The sequence below is a fragment of the Chenopodium album genome, chromosome 9 (assembly GCF_948465745.1).
Source record: "Chenopodium album chromosome 9, dcCheAlbu1.1, whole genome shotgun sequence".
NCBI lineage: Eukaryota > Viridiplantae > Streptophyta > Magnoliopsida > Caryophyllales > Amaranthaceae > Chenopodium > Chenopodium album.
In genome coordinates, this window is record NC_137842.1 from 60399121 (window position 1) to 60414337 (window position 15217).

A 15217-nucleotide genomic window follows, 5' to 3' on the forward strand; every position below is an offset into this window, starting at 1 on the left:
TTCTATCAAACAGAAAATCACAAACTGATCTTGGTTTAGCTTAATCTACGACCTTGCGTAAACTAATCTTGGGGTGGCAATCTGATGATCACATACTGCATTGTAATTCAGGCATGGACGAAAACTCGAATATGGCTGCCTCAATTAAGTACACACTACACAGGTTATGGTCAGATCTACAAGAGTATACTTCCCCGTTTGTCAAAAATGTGTATCATTTTGAATTTTTATAATATTTAAACACTAACTTGACAAGATTCTATCACTATTATACAAGGTTAATCTGTTTACTTTTGTAACACTAAATCGAAGTCATTAATGGTGAAAATTGTGCATTGAAATCGTGAAAGTCAAAGCGTATTGAGAAGGGATGAAGTAAACTAATAGATACAATCATAATTGGGATCTTGTTCACTATCTGTAGTGCAAATAAAATAAAGTCAGCATGTGAAAGTTTGGCTTGATTTCAATCATAATTTCATAAGTCAACGGTATACCACTATACCAGCTAGCCAACTTGGAAGTTCAGATTCCTAGACTTGGAAGTTCAAGCACAAATTCACTTGTTTTCTAACAAAAACTAAAACTTTTGAGTCATTTTCTGAATCACTACATATACAAGACATTATAAGCTTGCTAAAAACACCCAACAAAAAGGTCAGTCAGTCACTTTATTTCATTTTCCACTTTTGTTCTTTTTTCACATTTAGTCCTGCTTAATCTTATTTCCCTTGATTATATTCCCACTTCATTTTTGTGGCTTATTATGCTTATTGAATCTAACACTTCCTCGATAAATATATAAAATAAAACAACGTACTTGTGCATGTGGGATATTGTTTGATTCGTCTAGTTGCTCGTTTTATCAACTTTCTAAGGTTGTTAAGGACTTAAGGGGGATATAGGGTGTTACAAGCCTGAGAATAGACATATAAATGAAGATTCAGTATGTGGTTTTTGGACTTTGGAACATTCAAGTTTTTTGTCATTTGTTCAATTTTGCATTCTCCTTTGAGGATTACTACACAGACTATTTTGATCCTCAACCTTTAGTCTTTGAATACAAACGGTTTCCTGAAATCGAAAGGCATTGCAGTAGTATTCTGTCTTCAGGATCTAAATTGATACTGAATGATGCTATGGTTGAAAGTATCAAGAATGAGCTTTCTTTCTATAATGGTGATTGGGATCAAGAGAACAATGGATTAAACCCTCTAATGCCTTTCGATGCAGCTGATTTGCCTCCCGGAACAGGCTCAGCCTCTTTAAGCCTGATAAATTTCGAGGTCAAGGATGTAAAGTCACTTGATGATGTGCAGAATGGAGTTGGTGTAGGTGGGGTTATGTCTATAGGAATAACAAAGAGTAAGTCTTTTAGTGCTGATCACAGAACAATGTTCTCTATGAATCCCGGTATGTCTGTTCTGACAATAGTCTTTGAGGGTGTGTATGTTGAAACAAAAGAGAATGCAGGGGAGAGATTGTTGTGTATGTTGGGAAATACAACATTGCCTACTCGAAGATGGCTCGTGGACTGGCAGAACGCATACTGGAACTGGGGACATGAAAATTGTTGCCCTGATCTTGTGCAAGATGATCAGTTGGTACTTGTTCTTAAGTACCCGAAGATATCTAATTTGACTGCACGGGGCATTCAGGGAGAGATGATGAGTATGCACAAAAGATCGAGTTTTAAATTTTTTGATAAGGTCCTTATATCTTCCCAGGTGGGTTGGTTCTCAGATTATCAGTTCAGTCCAAGTAAATCAAGTTCTTGTAATACGTATGCTCATCAAGAGGAGCTGATGGAAACAAACTGTTTCAGTGCTTCGAAGTTCTGTAAAATATTCAGGGAAATGTCGAATGAGGTTTTTAACATCTTGCCTGTTCAATACACAAATTACAGTCCCACTGAGAATGGGAAACTAGGCCCCTTTGTGCTAGGGAAAGAGGTTGTGTTTGTTGACAAGAATTATAACAATGTAAAGCTTATGATACGGAATGTCAATTGCAAGAACGCGAGTTCTGATGGGAAAACAAGTAATGCAAAGGTGTCAGCGGTGTTCAGATTGGTTCCAACACTAGTAAACCGTGACACAGCATCATCTAGGACTGGTTTTTCAGGCATGACACTATCGGCTGAAGGCACATGGGATGCCTCCACAGGGAGGCTGTGTATGGTTGGATCTGTTCCAAAAGGAATGGGAGCTAAAGTTTCTATGTACTTTCCTCGAGCACTAACCATTAGGCAGAGAAGTATTGTGTATGGAAGCATAGAAGGCTTATTCTCACCTTTGCATTTAAATTTTATTCCAGAACCCAGCCATCTGGAATTTAGATATGGTTGGTATGCAGGCTCTTATTTGTCATACAATTACTCACAAATCAAGCAGGCTGATGAGTTTAGGAAACGAAGCCAGTCAAACGGCATCATCCGTTTATCTCAGCAGTCTGTTTTAAGGTACCCAACAATTCAAGCAGCAGAAGGGGTCTTTGCTCTCTCTCAAATCTACGACCTCACAGATGAATTATACATTGATACAGAAGTTGCTTTTGTATCTGGTGTATCAATCAAGCTGGAAGTGCTCTCTGTAGGTTCATATATTGCACGGTATGACTTCCTGTATAAAGTTAACCATGGAGGGATTCTGGCAGATGCTAAAACATTATTCAATAATGACGGTCTCCTGAATGTTTCAGTGCAGCTGACAGTTTTTGAAGATCCCACTGCATCTTCAAGCACAAGACAAAGATCTACCACTACTATGTTCGCAGAAGGGTTCTATGATCCTTGTACTGGGATGATGAATTTGATTGGGTGTGGACCAGCTAACACAGGTATTCATGTTGAAAAGGGTTTAGATTGCTTGATGGAAACAACAGTTCAGTACCCACCAAAGAATTTTCGATGGTTGAGAGATTCAACAGTTGAAATTATTGTAAAAAGCCAAAGAAATACTGATGATCCCCTCAACTTCCTTCCAATGAAAATCAATAGCAAAACAATTGCATACGACATATTTAAACAGGACAATCATGAAGGAGATGTGGCATTCCGGAAGATCTTTGAAGGAGTTCTTCAGGTTACAGTCCTTTTGGTGGAGATTGCTATAATATGGAGTCAACAGATTTACTTGGACCAAAATACAGGCCTTGCTTCTTCTGTATCTCCCTATCTGTTTGCCTTGCGGATTCTGAGCTATTGCATTTTGATAATTATTGGTAAAAAGATTCTATTGCCCTCAAAGGAAGCCGTCTCCTATCATCCATATGATCTTCTTGCATATCAACCAGTGTTAAAAGTGCTAGACTACGCTACAAAGCTTCTTGCATTAACAGCTCTTTTACTCACCACAAGGCTTTTTTGCAATGTCACTAAATCCAGAACGAGGCTAAATGAAGAGGAACCTTCCAACACAACGCTTAGCTTTGGTGATTGGCGCTACTTTCTCACCTTAATCAGGCGATTTATTTTTGTATATTTAGTTTTTCTTGCATTCGACTTGCTGTCTCCACTTAGGGAAGAAAAACACTTTATGGAGGTTGCCCAAGGCCTGCTGGTTGGTTTGCTGACAGTATTTGGAAGATGTTCTCGTAACCTGCCTCTCTCAGCCCACATTCTTGAAAGCTCGCATTGGAAGCACCAGGCCAAGTCTCTCCGAAAAATTTACTACATCGGGCTCCCATTGCTGCAGATTATGCTTAAAACTTATGATCATATCAGAAGCCCTATCTCTGACCCTTACACAACCAGAGAACCTGAATCTGAAGACCGTTTCTTACTTTCTGTTGACAGTTTGGTTTTAATAAGCCAAGTGATATTAATCCATGTTCAACAAAACTTCAATTGCCTTTGGCTTATCAACTGCTTAAAAGTTTGCCATCCTCGGAAAGTGAAACAGCTGCTATTCAGATCAAGACCTCGATGACAACCTTCTCTTTTCAAGCCTGCCAATAGCTCGTGTGCTTCCTCCAGCAACTTATTGAGGGTTTTCTTAAGATTGTAGCTGAATAAACTCAATTCTAGTTCTTTTAAGGACTTCTGTTTTCTTAAACCATTGATATTTTGTACTTTGAATTACTTTTTTCTGAACATAACGTGAAGTCACAACAGGCTTCATTCTGTTTTTAAGAAGGGTCAAGGGAGGCTCAACCAAATAACGAACACAGGTTTCAACTGTCAACACTCTTTGTAACTGTCAGAGAGTCTTGAGTAACAGCCTGAGATTTTTAACAACTTAAAAGCAACATCTTTGAAAGTGAGTATATTCTTGACCCGAATAAAGAAAGAAAACTAGCAGAAGAATATTATAACTGTCACATATGACAACATTTTGATGATGGAAACATCTGATAGAAAGGTTGGTGAGTAGCTTTCCATATATTTAGAAAATATTTTCACGCAAAACACGAAGAACTTGTCGAAATTTCCAATGTCACATTGCGCCTTATAGTCAGCTCTTTGCCTTTCTTTATATCAATTAATAGAATTATGAATTCAACCCATTGTTTTCCTCCAAAGTAATTGTAAACTTCGAGTTCCTTTCGGATGCATTTTAGTTAATTTTTCTAAGGAGGGAAAAGGAAAGAAGTAGGAATGATCTATTATAATTGTTTTGAATATCACTTTCAGGCAACTTCATTCTTTACTATACACATTAGAACCATTCAAAGAAGCTATTAATTAACACTCCACTTGGTATAATTCTATCATTTTATAACTCTCAGTAGATTTAGCTTACGCAACAGATTAGACATTGTATATTCTTTGAGACTGCCTACATTATATAAAGATCACATACCGTGTATTAGTTTATACTCAGGAACAAAAAGAAATGAAGCCATTCATCTACTTTTCTCTTTAATAATTCATTAACCTTCTTGAAGAAGTCACCAAGAATTTATATAAATTGACCTAAAATAAAACTCATGTATTAATTCCACAACTAAATTCATGCTCTTCTCCGGTTTACCGAGGCACCAGAAAGATATAGGTTGATTTCTGTCTTGTTCTTAACAAGGAGAAATGGCCAAAAAGGTATTACATACTGTATTTAGTATAAACATATACATTGAAAGTCTTGCAATATTGTTTTCCTTACTAAAGTTATTTTCCTTCTAATGATTTAAGTCTTTTCCGACTTACTGATGCAGAAAACTGTTCTGAAAGTAGACAACAGCAGCAAAAAAAGCCGGAAAGAGATACTTAAGGCAGTTGCCAAAGTTGAAGGTAAAAACAAACAAATTTTATGTTGTAACATTTTAAGCTTAAAACTTTGAATACAATCTCATATCAAAATCTGTATATGTTTATAAACAGGTGTAGAAAAACTGGAAATGGATATCAATAAGGGTACACTTACAGTTGTAGGAGAGGTTGAGCCAGTGCCACTTTTTAAGGCACTCAAGAAGATTGGACAGAGCCCAGAAATCATGAATGTAGGCCCGCCAAAACCACAAAGATGTGGGCCATACTGCTACTGCAGCTCATGTCGATCATCCGGTGATCAACAGCAGAAAGAAGGGTGGAACTACCCTGCATATCCGTGTTCAGTACCCTGCAACAGATCTTGGTGCAAGCACTGTGAGTTGGTTGCTGTACAGTATCCTCCCTACTCTGATTCAGGGATGTGCTCAATTCAATGAGACATTTTTTCTGTTTCATGTAAAAACTTAGTATTTCTAATTCCTTGTTTCTTTCATTTCGGAAGTATGGTGTGGTAGTAGGGTGTACATATTTATATACTCGGAAATGTCGTAAACAAACATATAATACATTCAGTATTGGGCAAGTATTGTTATGTCTCATCTCTCATCTTGAAAAGATATTTGAAGACATGTGATAGTGTGTGCTGATTTTGGTAATGTTGTTAACCTATGGTATTAAGCAGTAGGCATTAAGCAACACTATTAAGTATGATTTTCATCTTGTGCCAACCAAACAACCACTACGGTGTCTAGCAGACTAACCATGCCATCCCCAATTTCCCACAAGGCCACAATCCTTGGTTCAATTACATCTAGTTTAAAAGTTTATTGAAGGCTCACACGAATAAAACGTACCAAACAATGAATGTACAGAGCTGGGATCTGCTACAGAGCTAATTGTTAATAAAATGGCTACTTCTCGGAGCACTAATCTGCAATCAGAAACAAATGATGCCAAGAAACACCCCTACCTTCCATTCCGTTAGAATACAGTGGTAATCTGATTCATTAACTATGACAGATATCTTTGAATATAACAAAGAATGGAAACCAAGTGTGACAAACAAAAAAAGAAAGGTCAAAATTATTATAATACAACATACAAGTCGCTAATTAACCTAAAGACGGGTCATCTCTGTATAGGGTGCATCTCTCCGCAAGGATACTCGATTTACCACATAAACAGACAAACAAAAAGCAACCACTGAGAATAGAAGAGAGAAGGCAACAGCTGCATCCCAGGAGCTTGCTGTTGCAGTCCTGGCTCCAGTAAGTGTAGATCCTCCAGATATAAAATCCAACGGTAGCCAATCACAGCTTATCGTGTAATGTCCTGAGCCATGCCATGGTTTGCCGTCCTCTGGATACCAAAAAGCTGCTGAGAACTTGCTCGTGTCACCAATCTTAAATTGAGCATCCTGCCATCACAAGAGGAACTTTTGGTTAAGTTTTGAAGGACATTTTATTTCACCGGTTGGCTTGTTGCCACTAAGCAAAACTTACCAATTTTTCATCAGTTTACTTGGACCCTAAATTCACATAATTTTACTAGAAAGAGTAGAAAAGGATCAAATGGCTCCAAAGATGCTAGCAGTCATAGCACTTATGCAGCACAAACGGGCTGAAGAAATGGATAACAAACACGGTGGGAAACATAAATAGTGTTTTTGGTGCAAATATAAGCTACAAGAGGTGATACCTATACTATAAGAAGACAGCTACTTTAATAACATGCATCACACATGCATAGCACCATAAGTCCTCAAACTGTCCACACAGAGCTCCATAGCCACAACATCCACATCCATCAACATCAACATTCATCAGCCTCAATAAAGGGCTCCATCAAGACAGGATAGGGGAGTCAATTGCATATTACCATAACCATATTATAACAGAGGTTGTATCCAACTACCCCTTGATCCGAAACAAATGCCAAACACCCTAGTGCGCCATCAACATCATCAATAATCCAAAGCCAAATTGAAAAATTCTTTTGGATTTGTTGGAAAGGAAAATGATTACGCCTCAAATTATCATACACATTACAGCAGTTAGCTTATAGAAGGATCACAGAATTCAAACCAATTCAACAGGCTTGAGCAACAGACCATAACTAAAAGTTAAGTGTGTTGGTAAATAGCCAACTAAAAGTTTCCGGAATTTTTGTTTTGGAATTTGATGACATGGAAAATTTAGCGCAAGTACAGACCATAACTAAAGTATTCCAAACCACAAGGTTAATTAAATATGTCACTCTTCTTTTGGAGTTCTAGAAGCAGGCTTTATTAGTCAAGAAGAATGATGAAATACCTGTTGAAACCGATCCATGGTCCTCAAAGGCCTAGAAAATTCAAAGTAATAAGTTCCTTTTTTTCCATTAGATGCATATGGACTATCTTCATCCACAAAACCTATCAATGCAAGATCAAGTAATGGTTTAATCATCATACTCAAAAGTTCAAACTTATATTAAAGCTTATCTAATAATGAGTTAATAAATTTAACTATTACGTGCTTTAAATTTTCTGAGAAGATAATTGAAAGAAGGAATGAAACCTGAGTGAACATTGAGGCTGCTGTGCCACCAAGCTCCCTTCCAGTCATTCTGAGCAGTGTTATTGGTTCCTGAAGAGATAGCATTAAAAAATATGTTCAAGCAAACGCTACTAAAGTGGAGCAGATGAAGATCACAGATAAGCAAAAGCCATGGGAACGTAAGAAAAGACTATATTGCAGGTAAACACAAGTCAATGAACATCTTCAATAAAATGCCACACAACATGACCTTTATGAGGAATAATATTTTATTTTATTTTAATAAAAAGGCGAAGCATGAAAAACGTTATCAACCAGCCAGAAGAATTTAAATCTAGGAGCATGTGATGAAAGAATTATGTCTCCTGTATTTTCAGCAGCCGAAAAGGTAAAAAGGGTTATTTAACCAAAAACAGCACCTAGGAGTTGCTAAGAGATTCAGCATGATTCCTCTCCTCTACCCCCTCATCCCCTTCCTTTGTCAATAAAGAATAATTTTCAACTTTGAATGTTTTTGCACAAGCTACCTATAAATATGATCAGAAGAAAAAAAAATAAACCCATAGTTGATCACTGACAAAACATGAACTAAGAAATTTTCAGACAGAGCCTCAGAAGAGAATCCACAAGTACCATATCATAAAAAATCAAAAAAGCATCTTTCATAGTCAGATGCAAATAATTTATTAAGTTGAATATCCAACCTGAAGGCCCAAGTCCATCAAGGTATCGACAGTGTGGGTTCCAGGAATAAACATCAACCAAATGACCAAATCTACACAAGAGAAAAATTAAGAGGTTCATTATGAGGTCCATCAAATAGCTTAGTTACTCACAATGAACACAAAGAATATAAATACTACACCTGTCACTGCCAGTTCCAACATCAACCAGGTTTCCACCATATAAACGTCCAGGAATAGCAGTTCCTATTGAAAAGTGCATAAGGTCAACTTCATAGCCGCGGCAAGTCTTATTGGTACAGGAATCAGGAGACTCTTTACAACCACCCATCTGATATAAAAAGACATCTTTGGTGGTTACACTAACATGATAAAAGGGAAAAAAATGGAAAACAGCAAGTCAATAAAGATGCTCACATTATGATAGGTAGCATTCTCACCAATCTGAAACAAGAGAGCAACAGATGGACATTTGTTACTATTGCTGCATTAACATAAGTAAATAGTCAACAAACAGGTTGATAAAAAGTCAATAACTGAAAAACTAACAATTGAACTTTTAACCCAGTATACAGTTTTTGCTTTACAATTCATTTCAATTAGACAGCGAACATTACTAAATTTATGCCGACTCAACAGGTCATTAGCCAAACAAAAACTACAAGAATAAAGAAATGAAACATTAAGAAACAATCAAGATGACAATTCCAAGGACAAAAAACCAGTGCATATCCTGAAATAATCAAAAGTTAAGAACTCTCTTGCTACCATCAAGATTCAAGATTATAACAGGTCATTAGTCATATAAAATTTTACATGATATTATTGAGCAACAACATCAAAGAAGACTAGCCTCAATCATTGTCCAATACTATGCATCTAGATATCAAATGCCAATACAAATTTTACAAGTGAGTGAAACGACCAAATTCCAAGCCTTTTCCAAGGAACCAAAGAAGCAATTTCAAGTTTAAAATATGTTGAACATGTTTTTCAAGTAACTAAGCTCAGGGTGTGGGAATAATTTACCACATATATCAATATTCCTATTTACCAGCACCTCCGATCAAATCATTCCCATCAAATAAAGCGCATCTAAAATTAATCCGAGTCTTATGCTAATACATTTAAGTGGGGGAAAAAAATGGCACTAAAGCCCTATTCAATTCACTTAATTTCACTTATTTCAGCAAATAGCAGTTTAGGAAAGATAAGTTCCCATAAGGATTTTTAAGGCTGCCCAAGTTCATTCAACAATTAAAATAAGTTCTAAAAAGTTCAGTTTAGAGAAAATCAGGTGATTAATATAACACACCCTTACTCTAGAAATGACAATTAGAACCTAATAATCAATAGTTTACCCTTGAGAGTAAGTATATTCTCCATCAACTTGTAACAAAAACAACACATCTTTGCCATCATGTAGTGCCTGCAAAATGTAAATCAGAGATAGATCACTACCATCACTCAAAACTCGAACAACACAGCTCGAAAATCAAAACTGAATTCCAAACCCCAATTCAAATCAATATTACTTTGTATCAAACAACCCAAGAACCCAGAATAAATAAACCATCAAACTTCATATCAAATATGAAAAGCAGAGTTTTCAAGATTCAATGACCACAAGAATCCACAATATACAGATCATTTAAGTTCCAAAAAACACCCAATTTCTATAATTCTTGGCAACTATCACAACTCTAAGCAGCATTAAAATCCTAAATTGACAACAAAAACCCAAATCACTCAAAAACCCAGAAACCAAAATCAACCCACAATGCAAAAACAATCATACTCAAATCAAAAACCCCAAAACAAATTACAAAAAAAACATGAACTTTTCAAATCAAGATATACCTTAACAGTCATTTTACCACCCTTATAAGCATCATCTTCATGTGGGTCAAGAGCAGGCAATAAAGGAAAATCAAACCCACCAATGTTCTTCCATTCATCAGGGTGCCCATCAATGGTGACAACACCAGGTCGATACTCAGCGACGAGTTGGGTTGCCGAGTCAGATGACTCGCAACTCCACTCACCAGATTCGTTGTGCGAGTAAGCGAGTTGAAATGAGAGGGTATGAATAGTTAGAAGAAATAGAAAAAAGGGTCGAAACATTAACATCCTTTTTCTGTAAAAAAAAAAGTAGCACAAAATGAAGGAGATCTTTGAGTGCGATGAGAATCAATCAGCTGATGATAGTTGGGTAGTTGAGAATGGCGTAGGCAAGTTTTGTTGACTAATGTTGTCTTTTAATCTCAACTTTTACTCTTAATTTTGACTTTTCTTTCTGGTTAAGCATTTTAGGAGCCTAGTAGTGCAAATTACTTGTACTCTTTTGAAAGGAATTAATGGCCTTGTTTGGCAAATGGTTGTTGGCGGTTGGCTGTTGATTGTTGGTTGGTTCACTTGGCTTGTTTGACCAGTTGGAATGTTTGGCTGTTTATAATGGCTTTTGAAATTGGCTGTTTAAGCTGGCTGTTTATAAAAGTGTTTGGTAAATTAATTGTTGGTTGTTGGCTGTTTATTAGATAATTTCTGGGCCAACAAGCCAAAAGCCAACAAAAAAGCCACTCAAAGCAGTTTTTTTATTTTGGCTTAAAAGCCAGCTTTTTCGCTGACTAAAAAGCCAATTACCAAACACATTTTTTGGTTGTTTGACCACTTAAAAAAGCCAAAAGCCAAAAGCTAATCAAAAAGCCATTAAAAAGTCAATTACCAAACATGGCCAATATGAACTTAATTGAATTGAATAACGGTGAATTGCAATGAATTAAACCGAATTGGAGTGGATATGTATCTTTATTCATCTTATTCCGTTCTGAACAAATTGTTTATGTGTAAAGTAGCTAGAATTTTTTAAAAATGGTTGTTTCTTTTGAATTGAACTAGCCTTTTGGTCCGTTCGATGCACGGGTTCATATGTAGGTATGTTTTTCAGCAGTTGAAACTTTTGATATGAAATACGAAGTAATTGTTTCATTGCTAAAACTTAAAAAGAAAAAAGAATGAGTGTAGAACTGGGGAAAAAGATAAAGGAATTTAGTTACATATATATACATGAAGATTATAGGATATGAAATGACATATTGGTTTAATTAAGTTATATTTTAAGTCTATTAGTTGAAAAGACAATTTTAATATTATTCAATTCATATGTTTATGTGATGTATATTAATTGGTTCAACTTTATTTTATTATGATGGAAATGAAACATTTTGTTACTTTAGAAGAATACTACAAGAGGGGGGGTGAATTGTAGTTTAAGAGAATTGAGCTAACTTTTTGCGGAATTGAAAACTATTAAGCTATAGGAACTAGAAGTGAACACAGAGAGATTTTACGTGGAAAACCTCTTGGCCCTAACAAGAGGAAAAACCACGACCACTTGGGATTTTAGGAAAGATTCTCCACTATAACAGGGCAAACAACCTATTACAAGCTAAAGAATCAATCTTCAAGTTCCTCTACGAACTTGAAGTTCCCAGCAGCAAGTCCCACTACTTGCTACTCTTCTCTTCTCCATTCTCTTCTCTCTCTTTCTCTTCTAACTTCTCTAAGAGTTCACTCAAACTCCCAATTCCCAAATTACAACTCAATGACAAACTTCTAGTGAAAGTAATTAAGAAAAACGCTTAAGTGGAATGCGACTCTTGACTCTTTTTGTAAATCAGAAAGATAGATAAAAGTGTTTGAGCAAGGTGAAGTTATTCAGAAAATAACTTCGATATTTATAGGGAAATGTTGCTTGGAGAAAACGCCATAATCTCCACCACTTGCACCACCTCTGTTTCATATCAACTCCACTACTCAACACTACTTCCAAAACTATTAATCGTGTCCTAGAAACCAGGGCACGTTTAATTCTTAAGGAAGCAGTATGTTCGTAAGTGGGGAAGACTAAATCAAACAATCAGTAGCGCAAGTTTAGGAAAATTAGTTTTGCAAAGATATTTTTCCAGAAGATAACTCCTCAACGTTTTAAAGATAAAATCAGAAAAGATTTTCTCAAACAACTTCTCCTATTTTTTAGCAAGTTAATAGTTATCCTTTTTCAAATACATTCCACTTAGCATTAATCCTAATTATCTTTTACTTACATAAAATCTAAAATAGAAAAATACTTCGGACTTTATGCTTCTCTAAGAAGTCTCTTCTCCGAGTCTTCTTTCCTTAGCTTCTGCTCCGAAGCTCCAGTTCCTTCTCAGGAACTCTTCAGCTGATCCCTTGAACTTTTAGCTCTTCGTTTGCCTTAGCCTTGAGTGAATCCTGTGACTTATAGACAAACTGCAAGACTCACAAAATTCATCAGTTTACTTGTTTGACTTGTGTTATCATCAAAACATCAAGGGCAACACATTTTATTTTCTCAATTGAATTTGCAAGTTATAGAATGTATAAAGACTTAAACAAAAAGATTAAAAGGGGTAACATGTGTCATATGTGGTAGTGAGTGACTTGTGATGACATGTGTCATATGAAAAATTATGATTTGTGTTTTTAAATACTAAGTATAGATATAGATATAGATTAATACTAATTGAATAAAGGTGAATTGTAATGAATTAAACATTTAAACTCATTGGATTGGGAATTCTTTTGTTCGTTACTCCGTTCTATATAAACTGTTATTTTATGTCTAAAGGTGAAGTTGCTGGAAATTTTTAGAAGGCTGTTTCTAGAATTCTTGCAAAATGTGATATTTAAGAGGTTTTTTAAGACAATTTTTTTTAAAAAAAATTTCCCACTTACATTTAAAAAAAAAATGCATACAAAGCATTTTTGGATAGCAATTGTAGTCTAGTGGAAAGGAAAAATATCTAGATTATAAAGTAGCAATTATTATCATTATGACCTAATAAGACTTTTTTTTTTTTGACAAATATGATCCAAGGCTTCTTCTCTTCACCTTATAAAAATTAATTTCAAATCTAAGCTGAGATCAATTTAGATTAGTTCACATCAGTTATAATAAGGTCCAATAAGTCTAATAAGTTTAATAATATCTAATAGAGTCTGTTCTGTTCACCTTATTTTTACTTATTTCACGTATGATAAGTTCAGTTTAGGAAAAATAAGTTTTAATAAGGGCTATATAAGTACAAATTAGAACCAAAGTAAGTTTTGAAAAAGTCTAATAATAAGCTAAGGTTAGAAAAATTTAGATAAGTGAAAATTAAGTAAACAGAACTTGATAGCACTTATAGCAAGATGACCACAACACAAGATGCTCAAGGAGGCTTTGCATCCATCTCTCAAATTCACCCATGTACCTTTCTAAAGGCCAAGATCTCTTGACAAAAAGTCATAATTTCTCATATTTCTGCACATAGATTATCAACAAGAGTTTGCTCACCTCAAAATACAGTTATAAATTGCTCCATGTTATCTTCGAAGAGATCAGGCAATTCCTGGAAGTCGAAGGAATGAATATTCTACAACACGTACAACATGTGACTCAAATAAATGCTATAATTTTTCTATAAGATGAAGTAAGGGTAAACAACTGCAGCAATAGGAAAATTGTTAAAGGGGTTACTTTGTCAATGTTATAGGTTTAGTCAATCAGTGTCATAGGGATTACTTGGTCAATATTTCAAGAGTTACTTGGTCAATGTTATATGGGTCACTTTGATATTTTATAAGTGGTCACACGGTGTGCCAGCCACACACAATACAAGCTCTTATTTTAATTAGATAAAGAGAACAAGATCTTATACAACCTAATCTAACGGAGTATTTGAAAGCAAAGTTGTGCCTTTGGTCCCCAAACCTTTGGTTATTGCCCCTTCTTAGGACGGATATGCAGCCCTGCCGATGACTCATAGGACAAAAGTAAATTTAGGTCAATGCATCATTTTTGTTTGATTTGATAAAGAAAGGTAAATAGAAGTTAGGATTGTCTCCTCTGAAGATTAAATCCCAAACCCAATTATTAGAAAGAAGAAAATGAAAACTAACAACTCGTTTTTAGAAGAGTCTATATTTTAACATATGGGCCCAAGGAAGCAGCATAATCTGCTATACGGTTACTTTATTCGTACATATGTCTTGAACGAACAAGCTGTACTGTAAATTGCGCTTAAGGCTGTTAGTATCTTCCATCAAAAGTTGGATCTTCTATTCTTCCATATGCATGAACAAAAACCTCTCCCTGCAAAAATATTGTAATTAGAAGATTATCAAAATGTGGAAAATGTCATGGGCTATTAAGTCATGGGCTATGGCCATAATAAGACATTCCACGGCCCAAAGGAACGACTGCACGGTCAGTGTATCATGCATGAGTGCATGACCGTGCTACAAGCCTACAATTATAGCAATGTTATCAATATGTTGGCCAATTGACCATATTGCCAAAAGTTAACACCCTTACGACAAATTGGTATAAAAATTATTTCCGGCGACATTTGGTAAAAGTTAATATGTGGCGACAAATTGTTATCAGTATAAAAGTTAACACGTGGCGGCACATTAGTGTATAAGTTAACAAGTTGCGACATTTACCTCTATTTTCTCGTCGGATGAAAGAGCGTCTTACACACTATGTTTATATATACTTCATATAATATTATTTAATAACTTTCATAACTTTTTTATTAGCAGAATATACTTTTTCCCTCCTTCCTCCCACCTAATATTATCAATACAATAATTATTTCTTCTTTTTTATTTCATTAAAAAAAATATCAAAAATTCTATGTTATGAATAGTTATATCATTTTAAATTAAATTATACCATTAAATAAGCATCAGTAAAAAAATAAGATATCTATCTATAC

The 15217-nt window shown here is 35.3% G+C and overlaps 3 protein-coding genes across 3 annotated transcripts; 2 read left to right on the plus strand and 1 right to left on the minus strand.

Moving 5' to 3' along the window:
• Positions 1-935: 935 nt before the first annotated feature.
• Positions 936-3929, plus strand: LOC145557846 (uncharacterized). Its single transcript, XM_081619029.1, has one exon. It carries the CDS (start codon positions 936-938, stop codon positions 3927-3929), a length of 2994 nt encoding a protein of 997 aa, XP_081475155.1.
• A 904-nt stretch (positions 3930-4833) lies between these two features.
• On the plus strand, positions 4834-5844 carry LOC145560010 (heavy metal-associated isoprenylated plant protein 2-like). The gene is made up of 3 exons (XM_081621263.1): positions 4834-5038; positions 5155-5230; positions 5321-5844. Exons 1-3 carry the CDS (start codon positions 5027-5029, stop codon positions 5644-5646), a joined length of 414 nt encoding a protein of 137 aa, XP_081477389.1. The 5' UTR covers positions 4834-5026; the 3' UTR covers positions 5647-5844.
• A 316-nt stretch (positions 5845-6160) lies between these two features.
• Positions 6161-10713, minus strand: LOC145560011 (uncharacterized). Its single transcript, XM_081621264.1, has 8 exons — positions 10290-10713; positions 9791-9858; positions 8847-8913; positions 8612-8760; positions 8451-8521; positions 7768-7836; positions 7522-7622; positions 6161-6626 (listed from the first exon to the last, which is right to left on the minus strand). Exons 1-8 carry the CDS (start codon positions 10557-10559, stop codon positions 6327-6329), a joined length of 1095 nt encoding a protein of 364 aa, XP_081477390.1. The 5' UTR covers positions 10560-10713; the 3' UTR covers positions 6161-6326.
• Between the last annotated feature and the right edge of the window lie 4504 nt (positions 10714-15217).

Excerpts from the sequence above, each read along its gene's own strand:
- LOC145560011 (XM_081621264.1), bottom strand. The coding sequence starts at position 10,559 with ATGTTAATGTTTCGACCCTTTTTTCTATTTCTTCTAACTATTCATACC. Across the intron at positions 8,914-9,790 it reads GAATATACTTACTCTCAAGG|CAATAGTAACAAATGTCCAT; the intron begins GTAAACTATTGA and ends ATGTTAATGCAG. Across the intron at positions 6,627-7,521 it reads CCATGGATCGGTTTCAACAG|GATGCTCAATTTAAGATTGG; the intron begins GTATTTCATCAT and ends TTGTGATGGCAG.
- LOC145557846 (XM_081619029.1), top strand. The coding sequence starts at position 936 with ATGAAGATTCAGTATGTGGTTTTTGGACTTTGGAACATTCAAGTTTTT.
- LOC145560010 (XM_081621263.1), top strand. Across the intron at positions 5,231-5,320 it reads GGCAGTTGCCAAAGTTGAAG|GTGTAGAAAAACTGGAAATG; the intron begins GTAAAAACAAAC and ends GTTTATAAACAG.